The following is a 25120-nucleotide window of genomic DNA, read 5'->3' as shown; positions in this document are numbered from 1 at the left end:
ATGAAAGACTCTGTGTTTTAGAAATTATATGTGGAAGCATCAACGTGCTTCCTCGCAACCCACAATTGATTCCTTTGAAAATGTGGCATTGCCAACTGTCCAATGCTATTAGCTTTATGAGATGAAGAAATAGATTCACTTCTAGCAAAAGGAAGCAAATCAACATGAGAGCTCGACTTCACTAATACTCTTACCTCATCCATACCTACTGCACCCATATCCTGGACGAATGTGTCTGCCATATCATCACGTCTCTCATCCCCAACTATGAAAGCAAACTCACCACCAACCACAATATGTAACTGAACTAGGTCTAGGGTTGGTGTCGATTGTACCCACTCTAACTCCATGATAACCTCATCCAACTGTGACTATGACTCCTGAAGAGCCAATTGAGTATACGAAAGAGAGTCCACAATCACCTCAAGCTCTTGGGTGAGCTCAACCACTTCCTCATCTTTCCCTAACAATGCCTCATATAGGTGTTACTCTACTCCATAAGGTAATCTCTATCAGCAACTCACTATGAGTAACTATGCTTCAAGATCCTGACAGTCTCTCAAAGCGCATGAACCTCTGCTAGAGAAAGACTCCTACCACCGTGCTCATCTGACATAGGAACACACCAACCATATGTAGCTAGCATCTGACATATGGCATCATAATGCTCAAGCGCTGAAGAAATGTCACTATCACTCACCTTCAGGTGACAAGTCACATGATGCCTTTGTAACCCCTGACCCGTATGCAAGTTCTCTATCTCACTAACTACATTGTGATAGAAAACTCACTCAGAACTCTCCACCACAAGATTGCTCATACATGTGCTATCGTCCTCGCACAATTCTGCATCCGAGATACAACTACCATGTACCTCAATCAACACCTCATCCGAAGAAATGGAAGCCCTTGCAGTATCAATCTCCTCGCATGCCTCAACTTCCACCTCAATAGTAAAATCCTGTAACCACCGATCCTAGGACCCATCCATAACCTCCTCGGAGTCATCAGCTGATACTTGGCAAGGGATATCATACCCGGTGCAACTCATAGCATCATGAAATGGATCATTAGACGTGTCCATACTATCTGCATTCACATCTCCTGACTTTGTTGTAACACCCATGTCGCCAACATCATAGTTGGGTGACTCCATACATGCCTTGGTACCATGTAAGGAAGCAACTGCCTCCTACACTAGAGAAACACTACGATTGCTGACATATAAGTCTCTAATAACAACTCCCTCCTCGGGAGAGTCTGAACAGTTAGTGACAACTACAACATCAACTGCCTTTGAACTAACCATAGCGACTACTCTGGGAGCCTCAACCTGCTGAAACTCAGTGTTGCTATCCACCTAGGGCACTGACACATCCACATGTCCCTGTGAAATAAGCCCATCATCATCATTGTGGATAGGACTAGTAGGTGTCATACTATAATAGGTACATCTATACCATGGACACTTGTCGGGGAGAACTCAAGCTTCCTTCTTTGCAACCTTGATCTTGGCCTTCTAAAGGAAAAAACTATATACCTCGTTGCCCTCTCAATTGTCTCTGGATCTGACAAGCTCTCTGCCAACCTTTGCTGATGAAGCTTAAGCTTCTCCATACTCTCCTGCAAAGCATTCATTTTCGAGCTAACTTCCTCATTACTCCACTGACTTCTAGAACTGTCTTTCCTCCTATGTCTGTCCATGGCTAGAAAATGCTAGAGTGCTGGTCAGTCCAAATGCAACAACAAATCTGAAAATAAAATAACTTTCCTACCCCATAGGATGGCAGAAAACCGCTATGATACCACTGTAATAACCCGACTGGATCTCAAACAATCTATGTTGAAGATTTTTTTTTTTGTTCTTGAGGTTTTGCAATTTGGATACAACAATATAGCAGCAAACTAGAAGATTGCAATAATAATTTCAACTCAAATATTTAGATATTACATAGGGAATATGCAGTTGAAAAATTCCATATTTCAATATCAACTTAGATACCGAGTATTTTCACAAAATACCAACGACCCAATTGATAAAATATTGTCTACTATTTAAATCAACAATACCTAGAAAAATTAGAAATTACAATCCATGAACTTACAGGTAAGATATGCCTTGAAACCCTCTGAAATGAAGACTAGCAGCAACAAGGAATTCTTCGACAAACAAATGCAATTGCAGATTTGGAAAATGTTGCTCCCAAAGTACAGATAGAAAATAACACCCAACAACAGATATAAATTGACGCTCAACCAACTCTAAATTAACTAGCACACAATTTGATATAACAATTCCAGTGAATCTCTTCACAAATTCCAGAACAACCTCCAACACCAAAAAAAATTAATCTTCTCCTTAGCAACAGTTAATACATTAGGAGAAATGACAAATCGTATAGCTCAACACAATTTACAAAGCAATCTTAGAATTCAATCTACAATACTTCAGCTATAGATCCGAAACCCTTATACTTCAGCAAGGGCACAAAATTTCAGAACTTCAGAAATGTCACAAAGACAAAAAAAAAGAAGATAAGATAATCAAATAATTGGATGGTTTGCTCATTAGATGGGCTCATATTTATAATCTCCAAATGACACAGAGTTTCCCAAATGAACTTCACTTAAGAAGCTTCTCACACACAACATTAAAATATAATAAAGTGCCATTAATATAATTTATTAATTGCTTTTGGCTCAAAAAATGACCTTTTCCACCATAACTTAATATTTTGACACGCAAGGCCATTGTTTCTTGATCCCACAATTTAAAACTTTTCGTCCTGATTCCAGTGAGCTATGATACCGAGGTGACTAACCAACAACACCAACAAAAATAGCAACCTCAACTTATTTAGATGAATAATAATAATAATTCACCCATCTTGTGAAAACAATTGAAGAAGCGTCAGAATTGAAATCTGACAACACCAAAGTGATCTTGATGACGAAAGACGATGAATGAACCTGATAGGGTGAATTATTATAAATAGACGCTCCCTTCAAGATTTTTGGAGCCCAAATAGGAAGCTTGAAAAAGAAACTGAGAGCATCACACAACTCCTCTAACTCAACTGAGCTCATCGGAACCAACAGTTTGACTTATTATAAATAGTAAGTCCCTCAAATGGAGCCAAAACACACCATAGGCTACTAAAAAGCCTATAACCCCACAACTGAGCCCCTCAAATCCCACTGCCAACTTACGAGGGTCACGATGGTGAATTGATCAAGCCAATTGTAGGAACCTGCTAAAAATGGGGACATTACATCATGGCTTATGCTCATTATAAATACAAGAGATTGCCGCCTTTGGAACATCACATAAAAAATATGGCAGTGCTACTACATTTGCAGCAATCCTCTGAAATTAACACCTAGTTACTAAAAAGTGATCGCATATCTAATTCTAACAGACCCATTTTCTGATTTTTATGTTAGTAGTTTTGATATTGAAAAACAGCACTAAATGGTTTCATAAAAGCAACCCAAAAAGGATTTCTCCACCTCAAAATCCATGCCAAACTGAAAAGTGCAATCACCTTTATTGAATTCACTAAACACTCTAAATCTACTCAAATTTGGCACAAATATGACTCTACAATGAAGCCATCACTGGTATGCAAAATTCAATGGGTCTTTCACCATTTCTAATTGCTGAAAACAATGAAGAATTGTCACCCTCCAATCCTGATAAAGTGCAGAAACCCTTGTCTCATACACAATTCCAAATTTGAAGAAAACAAGTAAATGAGAACAGATATGCTTAATAAGTTCAATTTGCACTTTGCCCTTTTTATAAATCCTTCACGAGGTTTGATTAAAGAGGCTTCTCAATTTAGTCACATTTAATGACTTATTAAATTCCTTGAATTGACTTTGTAATATTACTTTATAACCTCCTTGGTTTAGATGATCAATGGATAATCAATTAATGCACTTTAATGATGTCTCATGGCTCTATTTACTTTATAACTCTCTAATAGACTTTATAATTATTTTTCAATAAAGTTTACTTTATCTATAATTTATAACATGAACGTGCATCAGTTAAATTATTGATTCAACTGGAGGTCAAGGGAACTACTCTGTATGCCATGATCAGGTGCCCTGCCAAAAATAGCAGCTTTGTGAATTTGACTTAATGTAAATAGTAAGTCCTTGAATATGTTCTCATGCTACATGTGTCAAATCTCAACACTCCAACATAACCTCTTTCACGTGCCTTTCTATAAATAGAAACCCTGACTTTTCTTGAAATAAACACTTACTGTGTATAATAAACATGCCAAACTGAGCCAGATGAAGAGCAATCCTCAACAGTCCTGTCCTCCAAAATGGGAACTGGCCTCATGTTCTGCCAAATGCGACCCTCTAACTGACTTCGCTTACAAGGGCCACTGATACGCTAATCCAAACCGCCAACCATGGTGAGCTAAAAAGGGGACATTACACAATGAAATCTCCAACCTGAATTGGGTTTCCATCCAATTCAAGATTAGCCACAAGGGTTTGTGTCCTCAGGAAATTGGAACTGAAACAAGAAGCTTTGAGAGCTCTATCTTCTGAGAAGATTTCATAAACTAAGGATATCTAGACTGAGCCTCTTACTGATCTTTAATAGCACATCTGTGTGACCCTTCATTTTCCCTCTACCTGTCTCTTGATATTCCTTTTCCTTGTCTCTTTGTTTCTTCCTTTTTTATTTAGAATAGGGAAATAAATAATGAAATGACCACCCCTGGTTTGGATTCTGATTTTTATCTGTTTTTTCTTTTCTCTTTTTTCACTCTGTAATTTTTTCAAACAGTTTGCATTCATAAATAATTTAACAATTCACAGAGATAATGGTTTATTATAAATGTTTAAAATATATTTATTAGACCCAAGACAAGACACTGTCTGGATGATTCAAATTTTGACAATAGAACAATCGTGAAATTACAATGCAGAAATAAAATCTTAGAAATGCTGCATGGTCTGAACTAATTAACAACAACAAATCCTATAAATACAAACAATCCTGTGTGATTCAGAGATTGAAGAAGATATAACTTACAGTTTTATACTAAGCTCTTTAACTGACGAAACCTGGGACAGAAATTCCATTCAATTCTACTGATGAATTTCTAATGCTTGCTGCTGTAATGTTGAAACACAGGACCTTGCACTATGCAATACAGTGCAGCTCCAATATCACAGAGAATATTCAGGAAGGACATTGCAGCTTCTAATAGAGACATAGTAATAGCCACACCTTCAAACTCAACAACAGTCAAATAGTGCCTAGTGTTTTCTGGAGGGTTGGTCAACAATCCTGAAATTACACCTGTCTATGACTCGGTTTCTGTAGATGGCTTAAACAGTCCTTGACTCCATTCCTGATAGAAGCCGTTGACAACCATACAAAGCTTATGTGCAATACTGAAAGTTTTTATTCTAGAAGTCTACCTGATTGCTGCTAAACTGGAGAAAAATTGAATAATATCATTGTATTACTGGTAACACCTGTACTTTTCCGGAGACTCGCCATAGCTACAGACTACTGTAGTCTTCAGACCCCTTACCATGTAATAGTTGATGCCCTATTTGATATTGATTTGGCTCCAGACAATATTTTACTAAGAGAGAGTGGGCAGTAGAAGTGAGAAATGTTTCTTCTAGATATCTTTGTTGGCAGTGGATAGAATGTGAATTTTGTTGCAGTTGGAAATTTATGTGAAGTTGGAAAAGAGGAAGAGTATGGGGTTGTTTATGGAAAATCCATTAGGAATTTCAGTCTTCGTCAAGAGAGAGAAAGTACATGGCTAGAATGAACGAAATGAGAGGTATGATAAGAGACTTGAGGGAATCTAAAGCTGCAATAGAAAAGAGGAGTGAAAAATATGAGTATGAAGGAGACCCATTATTTTTCTAGCAAAGAGATATTGGTAAATGAAGATGTATATGCATCTGAAGATGAAAGAGGAAATATCATAGTAGTATGCCTTAATGATAGCATGGAGGAATGTTGACAATTCAATGTTGTAGACTTTGAGGACAAGAAAGAGAGTTCAACATAGGCTAAGAGTCCTTTGGAGGACATGAAGGTATATGAAAGTACAACTAAAAGCAAAGAATATGTTGCAACGGTGACATAGATAGAGGTAATTGTCAACATTTTTCATTTATACATTGAATAAGAAAATGGATTGCATGATGATGAAAATATTGAGAAAGAGAATGTTGCAGCGTTAATGAAAGAAGAAATTTATGGTGTTGCAGAGAATAGTACAGATACATGTTGGTGGAGGTGGCCAAAATAAGGTGGGTTAGATCCAACAAGAGAAGGTAAGAGTAAGAATTTCAATTGGAATAGGATTTTACATATGCTGGAGTAGATTCGATATTGAGGGAGAGGAGTTGAGAGCAGATATGGTAGAGGAGGATGGTAAATATTTTGACTAGATGCTGGAAGAAGTGAAGTAAAAAGTATTTTTATGATTCTAATTTCTTATGCAATGACGGAATTTTCTATAAGTTGTTTAGAACTTAAAAAGATAGTGCTACTATTGTGATGTCATGTGTCAAACATAAGATTTTAATCATAGTAAAATATAAAGATAAATAATAACTAATAATATTAATAATTATTTATAATCAAATATTAAACATTTTATCCAAGTTATAAATAATATTAATTATAGTCAAATAGTTACTAAATTAGTCAAGATTAAATATTGATTATATCTACACAATAAATTTCCATTAAAATAAATACTGTTTTATTAACAAATATAAGACACTTCACTGTAAATATATCATTTTACTAATAAAACATAATACACCCATAATCGGTTAATTAAAGGAATAACTAACCTTGAATGGGTGCTTTTTACAAAGATACAGACATGTACATGAAACCCCTATGGAAACGATATTTATATATATTAGCATCACACAAATTAAGGGGAGGACAGCGGAGAGGACTGGAAGGAAAAGAGTTTATGGAGTATATACAGTCAGCACTGACAGAGGCAACTAGCAGATATTCTGTCCCAATCAGTAATATTTTCAAGTGACATTAGATCACTTTGGAATTATTATAAAAAGGAAATGATGACTGATCTATATATATATTAATAACAGTATAATCATACATGTAATACTGAAATCAGAGATATATATGTAAAATCATATACTAATATTAGTTAAATCAATCCTGCCACACACACACACACACATATATATGTTAGTGAAATTAGATCTACATATTTTAATAAATATATAATAGTGAAATCAGATGAGATATATATAAGATTATGTTATGTCTTAAATACAAATAAGAGATTGTAATTATATACATGGATGTTAATAATAAAAAAATCTGAAGTGTATACATTTATATATTCCGTAAAGGATAAACAACCTTCAGTCTATTATATATATACACACACATACACACACACACACATATACATACATATATATGTAAAGGTTGCAAGATTGGGTGGTTTGATAAGACCCCCAAAATCTTGACTGCATCAGAAGTTTTCCTTTCTATAGCCATTGTGAGAGCCTTGTTCTGATCCAATCTCCATTGAACTGTGGCATGGTGTTGAGTTTTGTCAGTAGATATTTGTTTCCTTTCTTGAGTTTTCATTTTTCAATTCATGTTTTTTTTGGTTGCACTCTGCCCATTGGTTTCTACATTCATTTGCCCTTACATTAAATTGTTTGGATTCTAATTATTTCAGACTAGAACAAAGTCCTTAGCAATATTTATGTCCATTATTTTAAATTGTATGTGCTTTAGTGAGACTTTTACTGGTGTACATTGCAGACTTTGCGAGCAATGCCAGTTGTGGATCTTGAAACACCCACTCTCTGCCTTGTTGGAGCACCAAATGTGGGAAAGTCATCTTTAGTTAGGATTCTTTCAACAGGGAAGCCTGAGGTGTTTATTCTTCAAACCAAAGCAGACCCAGTATACTGGATTGTATTATTTTTAGATTGATTGTCTACTTTGCAGAGTTCTGAGTCGTTGATTGCTTAATTTGAACCGAGTCTTTCAGGTTTGCAACTATCCCTTTACAACAAGAGGCATTCTAATGGGCCACATCACCATAAATTATGAACGTTTCCAGGTATATATATGTATAGTAGATGGCAAATATGTATGCTGTATTTGAAGTATTATTAAGATACATATGCACTATTGCACACTATTTGTCTTAGTTATGCATGCTGTATTTGAAGTATTATTGAGATACATATGCACAATTGAACTCTAATTGTCTTAGTAGTTTAAACTTAAAGATCTTTGGTTTATTACAGGTGACCGATACACCAGGACTGCTAAGGAGATCTGATGGTATGGTTAAAAATTGTGCTCTTATATTTTGTAGTTATTTTTGTTTGATATTTCAAAGTATTTTGTTAACCTTCCATTATAAACATAGAATGGTGTCCACAACATTTAAGGAATCAAGTTATGGCATATCTTATATTCATAACTTGTAACTACTAGGCATTATTAGTAGTTATCTACGCAAGGATAATTGTGTATTGTTCACATTATCTATGTATTTTATTAACCATGCCCACTTTACCTTGGGTCTCTGCCTTTATCATGTATCAAGCAATACAAATTTGAGGAGTGATATATGAAGTTTTCCCTTTCTCATAATGCTCAAGAAGCTCAACGATTCTAGTAATATTGGCATTGAGAACTCTTCAAAGTTTAATTAAAACAAAATGAGACAAAGGAATGATAAAATGTTTGCCAAAAAGGGAACAAATTAGTCTTTTGACCATTCAACTCGAGATAATTATTAAAAAATAAAGCAACAGAAGCAGCATGGGACTCTAATTGACTCTTGCAGGAATCAAATTGAGTTCTCTAAATCCAATTTTTACCATAGATTTGTAAAATTATTTTATTGGAGTTAAGATAAACTTATTAATGTCTAAGGGACTGGAGAGCATACAAGGCAACAATCTCCAGCGGGAGCACCAAATAGTGTTTGTGGAAAGAACAAATAAGAAGGAAAAAGGATGCAGCCAAAAAAGGCTAAATACTCCTTAGGTGAGAAGTAGATCAGAATTGAAGGATACGAGCCGGGTTGATGCTGTGGCCTAGACCGTCTAGAGGAGCTGTTGGAAGGAGGGTGACACTATTGAGTGTATCCTCCGCGAGACCTCACAAACCTGGTGTGTCTCAAAGAAGTATGGACGAGAGACTTCTTATTCCCACGGGTATGTAATGACCCTCTCTATAAAGGCCACAGAAACCCTCAAACTGAACTTAGGAATTTTGTCAAACACTTGGCGTGTAATAGTAACAATATTTAGAATATGGTAATTTCAGATTTGATACTTTCAGAATATAATCACAGAATTACAATATATATAAAGCCATTGAACTATATTTCAATTACAATGCAATAAATTCTAAAATTATTTTATTACCAATTCTGGACTGATTATTACAATGACTGTATGACAGCAAATTTACCCAAAAATTGACATATATTTCAGAATGCAAGAACCTGGTTTGAAGAACTATGGAAGAACACCACGTTTTGCTGCAGATCGTTGATGAAGACCTCCAACCGCACCCCCAAACTGTCCTTAATTTGCTGCTGCTGCCCAAACTAGCAGGGCCGTACCAGGCCGTACCTGTACGGCTGCTGAAATAAAATAATATTAGGGTTTTGGGACCCCCAAATGCAAGGAAAATGGGCGCCTAGGGTTAGGTAGTAACCCTGTAAAACCATAAAAAATAACTCCAAGGGGTTGAGGAGATATGAGCAATTATGTGGTTTTGAACCCTGCTTTGCCAATTCTGAAAATGCACTTATTCTGTCTTCAAACTCTTGTCAAATGCTTCTCCAATGATAGGGCAAATCTGAAATCCTTATTCCAACCAAAAACAAACCCTAACAACGAATTCTCAATAAGCTCCAATGAGATGGCTGAATACCAACTCCAATTATGCAACAATTCAGGTGATATTTCACACCCTCAAAGTCGCCAATCCAAGGGAGTGATTCGTTCCCAAAGATCAAATAATTTGCAGATCCAAAGTCCACAAATGTCTTCACAATGAAGAAGTAGAAGAGTTCTCCAATCCAAGCATGTCCAAATGAGAGGCCCAGCCCTCTATTTATTCACTTTTCTAAGAAGTTGCTAGAACTTCTAGAAGCATCCTTTATAATTTCTCATTATAATGCACTTTTTATAATAAAGTAATTTTATAAAATAAAAAGTGCAACTCAAATTAAAATTATAACATGTGGGCCCCAATATCACATAATGATAAAATATAACCTCTTAACACTTCTTCAAGAGCAAGATATGACTATCTGATCCGCAGAATTGACTCTCTTTCCACACCATTTGCCTACGAGAGTCTGGAATAGGCAAATCCATGATCAATGCCATGTCGAACTAAAGAGGGGACATTACAGGGTAGGAAACCCAAGTGATAAGAAAGAGGTAGTGAGCTGGTGAGAGGTTTGTTGCGAAGGAAACAAGGACTCCATAGTATGGTCGCAAAGCCATGCGGTCTCTTGGAGATGGATGGAAAGACACCACTGACTAATATTGCTGAAGAATGAGGAGAGGGACCTACACTCCGAGTAAGCAGTGAGATCATCCCCTGATCTCAATGCAGATGGGGCACCAAAATATAAAGTGGGTCTTAGATTCCGCCTTCCCAAGGGAGTTGAGGCGAAAAACCCTGTCATCCTTTGTCAATCTGGTGGTTTGGTGTGATCCCTCCCTAAAAGACCCCAAAAAGATGCGGAGGGCATGAGTCCAATTGTAATGTTCCCATTTTTAGTAGGTTCTGTAGTTGGCTAGGTCAGTTCATCATGGTGACCCTCGTGAGCTAACAATAAGTTTTGAGGGTCTTTGAGGTAGGCTTTCTATTTATAGTAAGTCTATTTTGGGTAATTTTCGTGAGCTGACAATAAGTTTTGAGGGTCTTTGAGGTAGGGTTTCTATTTATAGTAAGTCTATTTTGGGTAATTTCTATAGTAGGCATTGTAATGGTGGCTTAGATGGTTGGTCGTCATCTACGGTATTCATGGATTTTATATTTAATAAGTTATTAAGAGGCTTTGATTATTACAAGTACTTTATCTTCTTTCATGTTATAAAATGGAATTGTGAATGTGAAGCCTCTTAAGTGAAAAGTGTCTTCATGAAGCCATGTGTTAGAAAGTTATTTATTTACAAGAATTAGATCAAATAGATTATCCTATTGTCTATTGATTTTTGATTATTGATTGAGTATGTGCATCAATCGACTACTAAGGTATAGTGGTATTGATTTGTTTTGCAATCTGATTAAGTTTGATTCTCTTACTGTTGTTGTCTGTGGCTGAGAAGCAATTGTGTGCTGAGAAATTTAATATTGGAATTTGGGAAATCTGTTTGTGTCTTCCATTTATGTGATTACTGTGGTTTGGAAGACTTTGTTCTGTTTGAGTTTAAAATATATTTCATCTGCAATTCGGAGTTTTCCAATCTTTGGATTTCATTCTCATTGTTGGTGTCCAGTGTTTGTAACAGCGCATGTTTTAAATTTGAAATTTGATATCAATCATTTGAAAATTTTAGCATCCAGGATTTTAGTCATTTGGTGCTAGGGTATTGTGAAATCTGAGCATTGTTAGCTTTAGAATTAGGGCACCTTAATTCCAAGCGTCGGCATAAATGATCATAAGTGAGCATCTGTTATTGGGCAGTATTTTCTCTGTATTTTGATCTGCGTTTTTGGGTCATCTGCTATCACCTCGACATGTTTGGTATTAGCAATCCAAGCTAGGGGGATTTTTTCTTGCATTATACTCCAGTATTGGTGTCGGTTCTTGTCATTGCTGGGACAAACAGATGGGGATTGTCACTGAATTATGATGCTACTGTTGGGTGTGGTTTCTTGTCTCAAACGCAGGCTGTATGTGTGTGATTGATATGTATCATTGGGCACCATCTAGCAATCGCGTGGGATATTCAGCAAGCAAATCGGGTGAAGGAAATGTCATGTTCCTGCTGCAACTCAAGCATAGAGATGTTTAGGTTTTTTAATGCATTATTGTAATTCCATGTCTTAGTTGTTGAAGCAGTAGATAATAATTGCAATAAATCACATAATTCAGGGAGTTGGAATGGCAATGAACATTCCAGATTCACTCCATGGTTAGTTGTAAATTTCACTTTGTTAAGCAAATAGTCTACAAATCATTAATTACAAGTCCAATCATATAGTGATTGTTGGCATTATGGATAGTGAGAATTGCCCATTGTGATTTATCATTATACTAGTATTGCATTTAGTTGAGTTGTGCATGCAAAACGTAGTTGAATGAAATTGGAATAAATAAATTTCCAAGATTCTAATTGCCAAATTAATCTAAAATTTGATAGACGACATAGCTATTTGTGAAAAGTCTATTTGCATATTTTAGTATTATGTTCAATTTTTTTGGAGAATCATATATTTAATAGAGGGAGCCAATTCGGCTCATCACAGTGGTATCAGAGCTTGCATGATAAGTGTTTGACAAAATGTCAAACCGCTAGAATTCAAGTTAGAACTAGCTTGGGCTCTTTACGTGGTATCAGAGGAGTTTCCTGCCAGCATGCAAGGAATTGGGCTCAGTGACAGTGATCACTGCATTATTCAGAGGTTTGACTTTAATCCATTATGAATTAGAGATTCATTTGCGGTAGACATTATATTTGCAAAGGTTGCACATCCCTACTTGGTGATGGCGGACCTGAGATACAATTTGGTACTATGGGCGACAAGATTTTGATAGTCTGGGAGGTTCTACTGATACAGGGTATAGAGATGTTGGGACTGGTTCTAAGGTTCATAGAGAGGCCTGAGAGACATTTAGGGATTTTCCACATGGTCGGCAACATGTTGTCAAGGTGTTGCAGTAGCTTTCTAACACGTTCTAGTGTATTTCACTTCCTAGAGATCGGAGTAGGGAGATAGGTTCTCATGATGCTTTCCTCAGTTCACATAGGTCCCGAGTGGATGAAAAGTCTAGAGATAACGACAAAATTAGAGTAGAGGACCAAGTAAGGATAGCTGGTAGGATTGGTACTTAGGATAGGCCACAAAAGGCCTATGTTTTTGAGACTTGAGACAGATGCAATCCATACTAAGACTAAGGCCACACCTTTTGTGGATGACACAGTAGTATAGTTTGCTGAGTGAAATGCTTTGCTGCAAGTAATCAAGCAGAACCTGAATTTTGATAGATTCTTGATTCAGAAGTGAGAGCGTTTTAGAGGTAGGCCTTTTCCCTGATATCTGGCCTAAACAGACCGATTTATGAGAAGTGACCGGTAAGATGACTCTAGAGCAGTTTGATGGCAATGGTAGAGTGACAACTCAAGCTTGTATTCATAAACTTGACACATATTTTGGCATTGCATTGGATGATTGAGTAGGATGCTATAAGATTTTAGTTGGTATGCGATCTGGATTATTTCTTTGTATTGCGAATTCCTATTGGAGTTCAGTATTGTTCACCGTTTCGGAAGTGAAAGATCTTCCCTATTTGGCTATTTCGGTTTCAGTGGGATTCATCCCTCACCCTATTCTGTTTCTGCATTACTTGCTTGGATCTGGCAAATCTGTGCACCATCTCTATTACAGATTCATCTATATATATCATTGGAATTGGATTGAACCATTTGCACTGGCATTACTTGAGGTATTTGGCGAATATATGTTCTTGCATCTAGCTCGTAACTCATTCTGCACTCACCATACGGACCCTGTGAATCCTGTGGCTTAACAACACATACTGTATGGCTTGGACATCTCTACACCATAAGACCTAGTCATCTTCATAGCCGTACAACTGCCCCTCCACTTACCGTATGACCATACCGTATGGTAGTCAACTCCACCCTCACACCATACGATTGCCCCTCCACTTACCATATGACCATACCGTATGGTAGTCAACTCTACCCTCACACCGTACAACTTCCATATCACCATATGAACTTCCTAGAAAGCATTGATCCACCGTATTTGCCCCTACCGTAAAGTCAAACATTACAAACCCTCCATATTCTCCTCCAAGACCGTGCACCATGCTTCTTAGGCCACCATACGACAACTAATTCATAGTTGGAACATTACAGTGATATCAGAGCCAAAGATCCTGCCAGCCTGTGGACAATGAATGAGAGCTTATAGCCGGAAGAGAAGAAGATCCCACTCCCATTTCGTTGATAGAATGGCAGAACAAGAACCCACTGCTGCCAAACTCATGGCGCTACAAAGAGATCTTTCGAAGAATTAGGCATAAATCAATGATACTCAGTGACTTATGGAAGAAAATCTTAGGGAATTGGCAGACAATAAAATATTCGGTGAACAAAATGGTTAGAGCACAGACTCGGTGTCAGGTAAGGCAAACACTCATCCAACACGCTCTCGACCTTGAATGTCATTTTTCCCTCCACAAACGGAAGCACCACACAAAGGAAATTAGATAACCTTTGAGGAAGTTTAAGAATAGTTGAGAGAAGACTGGAAGAATGCAAAAATGGAGGAGGATATATCCTACAAAGATTACGTAGCACTGAGAATGAGATATTCTGGAGGTGGAAACCAAGGATATTTTAACGGTGATCTCAGAAGAAAGTTAAGGTAAATCTATCACCATTTGATGGATCCGGATCGATATCTACTCGAAGCATGGTTAATGAAGGCCAATACTTACTTCCAACTTAATCCAATGCTAGAAGAAGAAGCAATCAAATTTGCAGCACTACACTTGGAGGGAGTGACACATGAATTGTGGCATCATGACACCATCTCACTAGGGCATGACCAAATAAATACTTATGCGGAATTCACTAAAAGATTGATAGGTCAATTTGATGGTAAAGATCCGAAACTTAATTTTAAAGAGTTGGTAGAACTGAGGCAAACGAGATGGGGTCAACCAGTACATCACAGAATTTTAGAAACTCTGTTTTGGTCAAGAACATTTCCGAAAGTAGACGAATAGTGCTCTTCATGGATGAACTGATAGAACCACTGAGGGGTTGGGTAAAAGGTTTCAATCCTGCCACCCTTTCGGATGCTATAAAGAAGGTGCGGAGCATGGCATCATCATCGATGTTGTTGGTGTTTTGTTATGATGTTAACAGTGCTAAAACTACTAGGCGACAAAAGGCTTAATACCTAGATATCAGTACATACACAACCTAAAGAATAGCCAATTCTCATTATCACTTGCATATGCAAAGTACTAGGACCCAACTCCAACAAAACCTTAGACGGTTTTCTACTCTTTTGGCTCTGTAAAAATCAGGGCGGGTGTACCCGGGGATGGTTCAAAGATGGAACAATTGTATGAGAATTATTCTTAGTTTCATTTTGATTCTCATCTCTAAATCCTCAAACATATACGTAAATCTTACCGAATTGATAAACACATCCCTTGAACAGATATGGCCAAGAAATCTTCTATAGCTCTGCAGATGTTTCCAACAGCAATGGCTAAACGAAGCTAAAACAATCCATGCAGGCAAGTGCTGGCCAACTTTGAACATCTTACAGGAAATATAAGTAAAAATTGATTTTATGATGTACTTTGAAAAAACCAGTCATAATATACTTCTCTTTTGGCTGAAATACTTTCGATCAGTGCCTAATCCATTGGGGATTCAGAGTCAAGTAAATTCTTAGATCTAATTTGTTGCTTTGCAACAAATTCTTATCAGCAATTCTTACCAGAATTTATCATTCAAAAATCCTTTTTAACACCTAAGAAACCTCATCACATTCATCAGAGCCTTTATTTAATCCATTGAATTAACAGCAATAACAAATGGATGTACAACCTTACTATATTGCAATCAATTGCATAAGCTTTTACTCACACAACATCAAGGTAGCTAAGTATTTAAAAGGAGACAAAATCCAGAAAAGAACAGATATGGGGACAGTTCATAATTTGTATTCATTTCCTTTGAAAATGGTATATCCTTTACAATAGACCCAGAAAGACCTTCAGAGAAGAAGCACAGTTCTTTCTACATTCATCTATATCTCAGAAATTTTGACAGAAAAGTATACTACAAATTTCCTTCTCAAAATGTTTGGACCAAAAACAGAACTAAGCACAATACTTAGTAAAAACAGAATTCGGACCATTCTTTAGCCTTGGGATATCACTTAAATAGTGTGAGATGCAACAAGCTTCAGGCTAAAGAAGGTGACAGGTGTCCTTCTTTAGAAAGACAAAAACAAAAATAACAGAAAAGTTAATTACAACAACAATTCTTGGCGGGTCCCTTTTTGTTATGCTTCTTGGTTGTTGTGATCTGATCTCACAATCATTCTTCATCTTCAGAGTACATACCCATAAGGTCTGTAAGTGATGTATCATCTTCTGTTACCTGCAAACTCACTTTAACCTGGGGATTTTCTATGTCATCATTGCTGATTACAAAAGTAACTATTACTCTTACATCTTCTTCGTCCTCGTCTCCTGACATCTGTTCACTAAACTGATTTTTCCATCTATTAAAAGTATCATCGTTTGGCCAATCAAAACTTAGGGTTTCTCTTTGTATCTTTATTAAAGAATTGGCATTTTCCTCTAAATCATCGAATTCTTTTCTCATATCAGCATAATATAATTGTACTTTTACCAGCTCCTCATTTGTCTTTGCCCAAAACCAATGGCCAGTCTCACTGATGATGTTTGTTATTCTGTTATCAAATAATTCATCCATTTCCTTTTTCCATTTTTCTTTTTCCTTTACTGTATCAACAGATTCTAAAGCACAAGGAAATAGGGTGAATTTTTCAGCAAGATATTTTGAAAAGCAGAGTATCAATTTTCTCCGTAAAGAATCTCTTTTATTCTCAAAATTATCTAATTGATTCAATAAATCAAAAATCCTTTCAACCTGATGATAAGGCATTTGGACTGTAGATATACAAATAATTGTAACATCATTGTTTCTCTGTCTCCATTTCTGTGCAAGAGAATCTAGTCCATCCTTTTCTTTATTCAACTCATCCATGAGGGTTACAATCCTTGTCAACTGATCATAAAAAGTTGACCATTGTATTTTGTCCCTCAAATATGTCACACCCTGTCTCCATTTCTCTTCCTGCTGATTTCTAAATTCTATCTGCCACTCATGTAATTTGGTTTTTTCTCCTTCAAATTCCTCTGCAGTATAGAATTGGGGTCTTTCAGGGGTGTCAGGTATCTCAATAATAGGGGTTAATCCCACAGATGACTGTGGAGGATATGCAATTCTCAGTGTACTGGATTCTCCCACTTTCCTCTTTCCAAGTACCTTCTCTAATTGAGATACCCTGTTTTCCAACTCAATTCTCCTTTTTACCTCTTGGTTATAGCCATCCACCACTATTTCATATTTATTATGCATATCAATCATTTCCCTCTCTTCTCTTGCCGCAGTAGCCAAGGCAAATTTAGAATAATCCACATTCATGTGGGCTGCCTGTACATTTGAAGTATCAGCAACTCTCTTTACAATGATACTCCCTGTTAATCCTGAATCATCAGGCTGTGATGAAGTAGTTCTGGATCCTCTTCTCAGGGACCACATAACAAGGGCAGCTTGATCATTGCTGAATGCTGTACCCAAGAATTCCTCTTTATTTGGATCCTGGAGTCCTAAATTATTTGAAACAGAATTAAAAATTAATGCGTCAGCAATGTCCCAATTGGGCAATAATAAAACATTAGCATTTTTTACCATCTGTTTTCCCTCATCAGGGGTTATATTTTGGAACTCTTGCACCATTTGTTCCTTTATTTGATTTTGAATGGAGGTTTCATCCATTTCTGGATGTTCTGTTTTCATATTCTTACATCTTTGCTCAAAAATGTGCATGTTTACCCTCCACGCAAACTGATGGAAGGCCCTAGATCTTACAAAATTGTTATCAGACAAAAAATGCTGACTGACTTGTTCCAAAACAGGGTCCAATTCCCTTCCTCTGAAATCTGCTATAGTTAATTCAAAACTTGGCACAGGGGGTTCCTGGGGGTTCCCTTCATCAATTTCTGCTTGTGTAACAAAAATTTCTCCTTGTGACCCCATTTGTTCGAATTGCTCATTGGTGAGCTGTTCTTCCTCAATTCTTATTGGGGTTTGAGAAGGTGAGTAACTTTCATCAGGGGATTCTTCCTCCCTTATTATTCTTCTTCTTTTGGGAGAAGGTTCAGGGGGTCTTTCTTCCAGGACAGTGCTGGTGGATTCAACTATCTGTTTTTCTTTATGTACAACGGGCACCTGCTGTCGAACAATAGTATATCCTGTCTTCTTTCGTACCACCAGTGGACCTATTCCAATGTTGGGGGTGAAACCCAATTTTCTCATAATTTCTCTGGCTTTATCTGGAAAAGAATTAATAAAATGCTGTTTCTTCTCATTCATTACTTCCATTATCTCAGAGAAAGTATTCATGAGCTTATTTATTTTATCTGCATTGGTTGCATCATTACTAAGAGGACTGTAATCTTTGTCAAAACAATTAATGAATTCCAAAACTTTTGAATAGACTCTCCATTTTTCTTTCTTTATTTCTTGCTCATGGAGAGAATATTCATTTCTTATTATATCTTCAGGAAAATAGAATTCATGCTGAACTGGACGAAGCTTGATTCTAAATCTAAGGGCAGAGTTAAAGAAACCTTCTGTATCACAAAAACGAGAGTGAGACACTGCCATCTTATATTGATCCAAAATTTTATGGAGAAAGACCCACCCTTCTTTAGTTATCACAAACTGGTGGGCTATAGTACAAGTAGGAAAAATTGATCCTGTCCCCCTTTTGTGCAAAAAGGTCTCCTCCACTCCTCCCAACTGCCACAAAAATTCAGCTATCCCTACCTTTAAAGGTACCTGATAGGGTAACACATGGGGTGTTCCTTTGAATCCATAGACCCTGATGACAGTTGATACTGAATATGGGATAATATCTCCCCAATTATGTGAAACTTTTAGATTATGGGGTTTGTCCATAGGCCTAACAAGGTGCATTAATGCCTTAGGGATTCTGGGATTATCACTCAATATAAGGCATCTTAGTTTGGAGGCAAAGTGCGTATCAAATCTAACTAAGCTAGCATTTTCTGCTTCCCAGGTCATGTCTGCACTCCATAATTGGATTGGCAGTGCCTCCCCCTCTTGTTCTCTATTTAAAACCATTTCTTTACCAAAATAAGTGGCCCCTTTAAAAAGAAACATATGCATCAATAAGGAGTACTGACCCCAAACCTTTTCCACCTTGCCCTTTGCAATCCCCACCAATCCCTGGTGAATCTCATTTGCCAAGTAAGATGCAAAATCAAAAATTATTTCCACACCAAAAGAGGAGATTTGGGTGATCATATACATGAAGCTCACTGGAATAAAATCTTCTTCGCCCTCTCCGAAGACTCTGCACAGGGTCCTATATATCTCTACTGCCCTGGCATTAAAACATGATTTCTTGAATGGTTCTTTGGAAGATGATGTTATGGTTGGGAGGCCTCCAATCCGGCCTATGTGGTCTTTCAGTGCACCCTGTCTAACTACATCCCTCTTGGATATATATTCTTTTTCTAAATCTATCAAATTAATGGGCAAATGATACATGGTGAGAGGTCCCAGACTGAAAACCTTCCTAATCTCCTCGGGACTGATGGTAACTAAAGCCTCACCATCCATTCTTCTCACTACCTTAGTGGCTTGGTCATAGTTTTTTGCTATAGCTTCAAGCAGGTCAAAATCCATAAACACGCTGGGGACAACAAGCTTCCCAAGATCAAAATTCCATATATTTGGGGCATATAACTTCCTTTTCGCAAACCATTTTTTGAATAAACTCAAACCAGTTTGAGAAGTTTGAGCATCCCGGACCCAATTACCCTTATCATACAATCCATCAGCTATCCTTAGCCTAGGGTTCAGTGAGGTTAACCTCTTAACTTGCACCGTTTCTACAGTAGACTCAGGAAGTAATTCAAGCAAATCATCATGCACATTTCTATCCAGGTAGTTTATTGCACCTGTAAATCCCTTCTTCGGAGGCATCTTGGGCTATCTTTTTAAAACTTAAAAGCTCACGAAGATGATGGTAGTTTTACTTACTTGAATTCTGTCTCAATTCTCCTCTGTATTCCTGCAAATTTTCCGCGAACAGACAACTTGACAATTTTTTATCAAACCTTGGCACGCTTTTCTTTCAGTAATGGCTTCTGCACAAGAATGGCTCCAAATCTTTTCTCGCGTGAAATGAAACTGATGAAATCTCTTTGTATTATACTCTGTTTTTCCTCACGGACGAAGCTTTCTTGTCTAATTAATACAGAGTGGCACTACATTTTGCATTTAAAACTGCGCCGTCGATCTTCAAAAATCCTACGATCACGCGGTACAGAGAGAACAACTAGGAGTTATTTTTGCCATGTCAGTTATTTTACCCAATGAGAACTTGCCACGTACAGAATTCTTTCTTTTGATGGCGCTTATATTTGGACCCACTGACGACGGAGAACACGTGTCAGCATGTCGCTACTTCGTTATGCATAAAGAACAAGCATCTTGCCATGGCGAAGCGGCGACAATCGTTGATTAGATCAAGAAATGATCGAAAGATACGCTATAGGGCTTCTTAAGAAAGAAGGTGGCGGGCCCAACTCGCTATGTCGCTATAATTATCTCCCTTGCAACTCTTCATAGCGAGGAAACGACAGCTGTTGATCACTTACCAAATCAAAGGTGAAGAAAAAAACACAAGATCTCCCGATTTATATTTGCTATGTCGCATGGCTTAACAAGCATGCAACTTGTCATAGCGAGGTAGCGAGCTCCGTTGATCCACTTCAAACTGACGTTCAAGATTTTTTTGTACATTCAGTCAGATAGGTATTAATGAGAATCGGATCTCTGCATAGTTGGCACATGTCAAAATTTATCATAGTTACCTGTCATTCCACGTCATCAAAGATCTTGCCGATCTTTTACCATTTCACGGGGCCTCGCTAACTCGCTAACGGTGAAGCACCTGAATTTTCCGATAGCGAGGTAGCGAGCTCCGGCACTTAAAAGGATTCCGTGCCGGAAAATGCAAGGGTTATCCAGTAATTACTTCTGTTAATTAAAACTGATTCTGACAACGGTATTTATGACTGGTCATGCCACCTGGTGTAATTATGATACAAGCAAGATGCAATGTCATTATTTTCAGATTTTCACGTGGCCTCGCTACTTCGCTAACGGTGAAGTGTCTGAATTTTCCGATAGCGAGGTGGCGGAACGTCCTGAAAAACCAACATTTCGGCTCTGATGTCAGATATTCTAGTGGGTCCCTATCCTTTTTTGGATGGTGAATTGCAAAGTGTACCTGCACAATAAAACATTTAATAAGCAAATCTCCGATCGCCGCATCTTCACTTTATGGTCCCACCGCTTAAAATACTCAATACTCGTTATCTCGCTATACTTAATGAGCATGCAACTCTTCATAGCGAGGTAACGCCAACGGTAGATCTAATCGGATCCGACGGTTGGGACAAATAGGAAGAAAGGTAACCCGGGAGAAAGGAAAAGGAATATGACAGCATATTCATCTCTATTGAAAATTCAAAATTTTGCGCCCGACAATTTATGAATAGAGATGATATAGGGTTTATATGGCAATTATTTCTTATGGATGGTTTATGCAAAACCCTATGCTTCACTTAGGCATAGAACATTTGACTTTTCTATGATTTAACTGAAAATTTTTACTACACAAAAAGTCAGACCAACAGTGGCTCTGTCTGGGGATGATATACTACTTGAGTCTATGCAAGGATTCAGAATCTATGGGAGAGCAGACCACACATCCGGTAAAGTGACAACTTCTTCAGAGAGCACAGAGCAACACACAAAAACAAAAAACCCAGACTGTACAAGGATTTACAGAAAACAGGATGGCAGGAAACCCTAAAACTATTGTTCATGGAAAAAAAATATTTTTTCAAGAAAAATACCTCTTCAAGAACTGTCCATGAACTGGCAATTCAAGAATATTATCAAATATATCTTTGATTATGTAAGAATCTTTACCCCAAGCATTCTCAATGAGATATGGGCCTAACCAAATGGGATCAAATTTGCCATGTTTTCCTTTATCTTCAATTCTGGCGTTCCACATTAAGACTAGGTCTCCTTTTTCAAATTTCTTGTTTACAGTTCTTTTATCATATAGTGTTTTGACTTGTAACTGCAACTTTTGATTCCTGAGAGATGCTTCTCTTCTGGCTTCGGTCAATCCTACCAATTCATCCATTCTTTCTTTCATTTCATCAGTAGTATCTTCATCATATGACTGGATGTAATTGTATAATCCCATCAAGTTGTTTTGGGGCATTCTAGCTTGAATTCCATACACTAAATCAAATGGAGCCACCCCAATTGCCTTCTTTACAGTTACTCTGTCAGCCCATATTGCCAACTGTAACTTGGAATCCCAAGCCCTTTTATTATTGTTCAAGGTTCTCTTAATGATTTTCAACAGGCTTTTATATGTGGACTCAGCTTGTCCATTCCCTTGTGGATGATATGGAGCAGATGATGTTCTTGTCATTCCATATTTATCACAAAACTTGATGAATTCCTCAGACCTAAAACACATAGCATTATCTGTGACAACTTTCTGTGGACATCCAAATCTGGAAATGATATTATTCAATAGGAAATTATTTACCACTTTACTTGTTGCATTTCTGGTAGGGATAGCCTCTACCCATTTTGTAAAGTAGTCAGTAGCAACCAGAATCCAAGAATAGCCAGTGCTGGACTTGGGAAAGATTTCTCCTATGAAGTCCAGACCCCATTGTTGAAAAGGTGCTTGAGTTTCAACTGGCTTCAGTGGAGTATTTCCAGAGAATTTCAGCTTTCCAGCAAATCTCTGACAAGGATCACATTTCTTAACCATAACTTGAGCATCTTTGAACAAAGCAGGCCACCAGAAACCAGCCCTCATTATCTTGTGCGCAGTAGTTTTGGCCATGTAATGTCCTCCACATACTCCAGCATGCATTTCTTTCAAAATCTCTTTTGCCCTTTCTTTGTCAACACATTTCAACAGAACTCCCTCAAAGTTTCTCCACCATAAGTTATTTTGAATAATTACATACCTGATGGCTTGCAATTTAATATTCCTTTTTTCATTATCATGCAGATGGGGAGGAACTTCCATATGTTGCAAGTAATGTATAACATTGGTGTACCAGTCACACTGGTCCATGTCGCAGAAGTCAGCTCTGAAATCATCATTTACCAGGTTTATCTGATTAGCTTCTAGGTTAGTTTCGGCCATGAGTCTGGCCAAACCTTGACCTCTTACTAACTTAGTTATCTGCATATCAATGTTAAATTCTTGGATTCTATTGATCCATCTACATCTCTTTCCTGACACTTCCTGCTGAGAGAATATATCTTTAACTGCAGCACTAGGTACAAAAGCAATAATAATAGCACCTACCAAATAACTTCTGAATGCTTTTACAGCCTTTACCAAAGCATATGCTTGTTTTTCATTTATTTCATACTTCAGCTCAGCATGCTGCAGGGATTTGCTAAAAAAGGCAATAGGCTGCTCATACCCTTCTTGATTTTTTTGTAATAAAACTGCAGCTACAGTATGGAATGATGCAAAAGAAAAAATATGCATGGGTTTTGCATAATTTGGGGTTCTCAATACTGGAGCATTTTTTATTGCAGTTTTTATATCCTGGAATGCCTGTGAAGGTTCACCATTCCAATCTATAACAGCTCCTTTATTGAGCATTTTTGAAATGGGTCTACTAATTTCAGCGAAATTGGTAACAAACCTCCTCAGAAAATTAACCTGGCCAAAAAAGGACTGTATACCTTTCACATTTTTAGGTTTGGGGACTTTATCAATAGCTATTACCCTTTCTGGGTCTATTTTTACCCCATCCTTAGACACACTGTGTCCTAATAACTTTCCTTCTGTGACCCCAAATGAGCATTTCTTTGGGTTTAGAGATACCCCATATTCCAGGGCTTTTATAAAATTTTTTTCCAAGTGTTTGCAGTGATCTTCAGCCTTGTTAGAATACGCTGTAAGATCATTCTGGTACACAACCATAAATTTGTCAATATACTCATGAAATGCTACATCCATGGCTCTTTGGAAAGTAGCTCCTGCATTAATCAAGCCAAAAGGCATCCTCACATACACATATGTTCCCCAAGGGGTTGTGAAAGCTGTTTTGAACTGTTCACTTTCTTTTACCAGAACTTGATTATATCCAGAAAAGCCATCCATCATTGACATCAATTCAGAGTCGGTCACTTGTTGTAACATGGCTTCCATATTAGGTAAGCCATAGTTATCTTTTAGAGATGCAATGTTTAGATTTCTAAAATCCACACAAAGCCTAATATCTCCATTCTTTTTTCTCACAGGAACAAGGTTTGAAACCCAAGTGGAATGCCTAATTGGTTTGATTATTCCACCATCTCTCAGTTTTGTCAATTCTTCCTGCATTTTTGGGGCAAGGGTAGGATTGATTGGCCTCTGTTTTTGCCTAAAAGGTTTTACATTTTCCTTCAACGGTATGACATGCTGGAAAAGGTCCTCCCTGTAAGCTTTAAGGTCATCATATGACCAAGCAAAAACATGCCTGTACTTTCTAAGTAGGTCAATCAATGCTTTTCTGATTTGAACAGGCAGATCTTGGCCGATGTAAACCCTTTTAGGGAATTCATCCGTTCCCAAATTCATTTCTTCTAGCTCCTGGGGTTTGGGGTCATTTACTCCCGATTTTACTTTGTCTTGGTTATCAAAAATATTCTCCAAGACTACCAACCCCTTAGGCATCTTATTTGTTTTTAATTGCATGATTTCTTGACCAAAAATGGTTTCTTTCCCATTTATGGTTTCAATCAGTCCATTGCAGTCCATCTCCTGACCATGTTATTTGTCTTCATTTAGCAAAAAATTTGTAATATCTTTGTCATCTTCAAACACCTACCAATTTTCAATGTTGTTAGGTATAGAAGGTCTGTTTTGGACCTCAATCTGGGAGATTCCTGCAAA

The 25120-nt window shown here is 37.4% G+C and overlaps 1 protein-coding gene across 2 annotated transcripts in view; it reads left to right on the top strand.

Moving 5' to 3' along the window:
- PDE318 (P-loop containing nucleoside triphosphate hydrolases superfamily protein) overlaps window positions 1-25120 on the top strand; it is a 201633-nt gene that overhangs the window by 160920 nt on the left and 15593 nt on the right. For both annotated transcript variants that reach the window (XM_089830202.1, XM_089830198.1), the window contains exons 9-11: window positions 7826-7939; window positions 8058-8129; window positions 8320-8356. In XM_089830202.1, coding sequence (XP_089686328.1) covers window positions 7826-7939; window positions 8058-8129; window positions 8320-8356 — 223 coding nt within the window. The remainder of the gene's footprint in view (window positions 1-7825; window positions 7940-8057; window positions 8130-8319; window positions 8357-25120) is intronic.

Source organism: Cupressus sempervirens, chromosome 1, assembly GCF_028749045.1.
Source record: "Cupressus sempervirens isolate cs-2001-9-10 chromosome 1, ASM2874904v1, whole genome shotgun sequence".
Taxonomy (NCBI): Eukaryota; Viridiplantae; Streptophyta; class Pinopsida; order Cupressales; family Cupressaceae; genus Cupressus; species Cupressus sempervirens.
The sequence above is the reverse complement of the archived record's forward strand: the minus strand, read 5'-3'. Positions and strand labels throughout refer to the sequence as shown.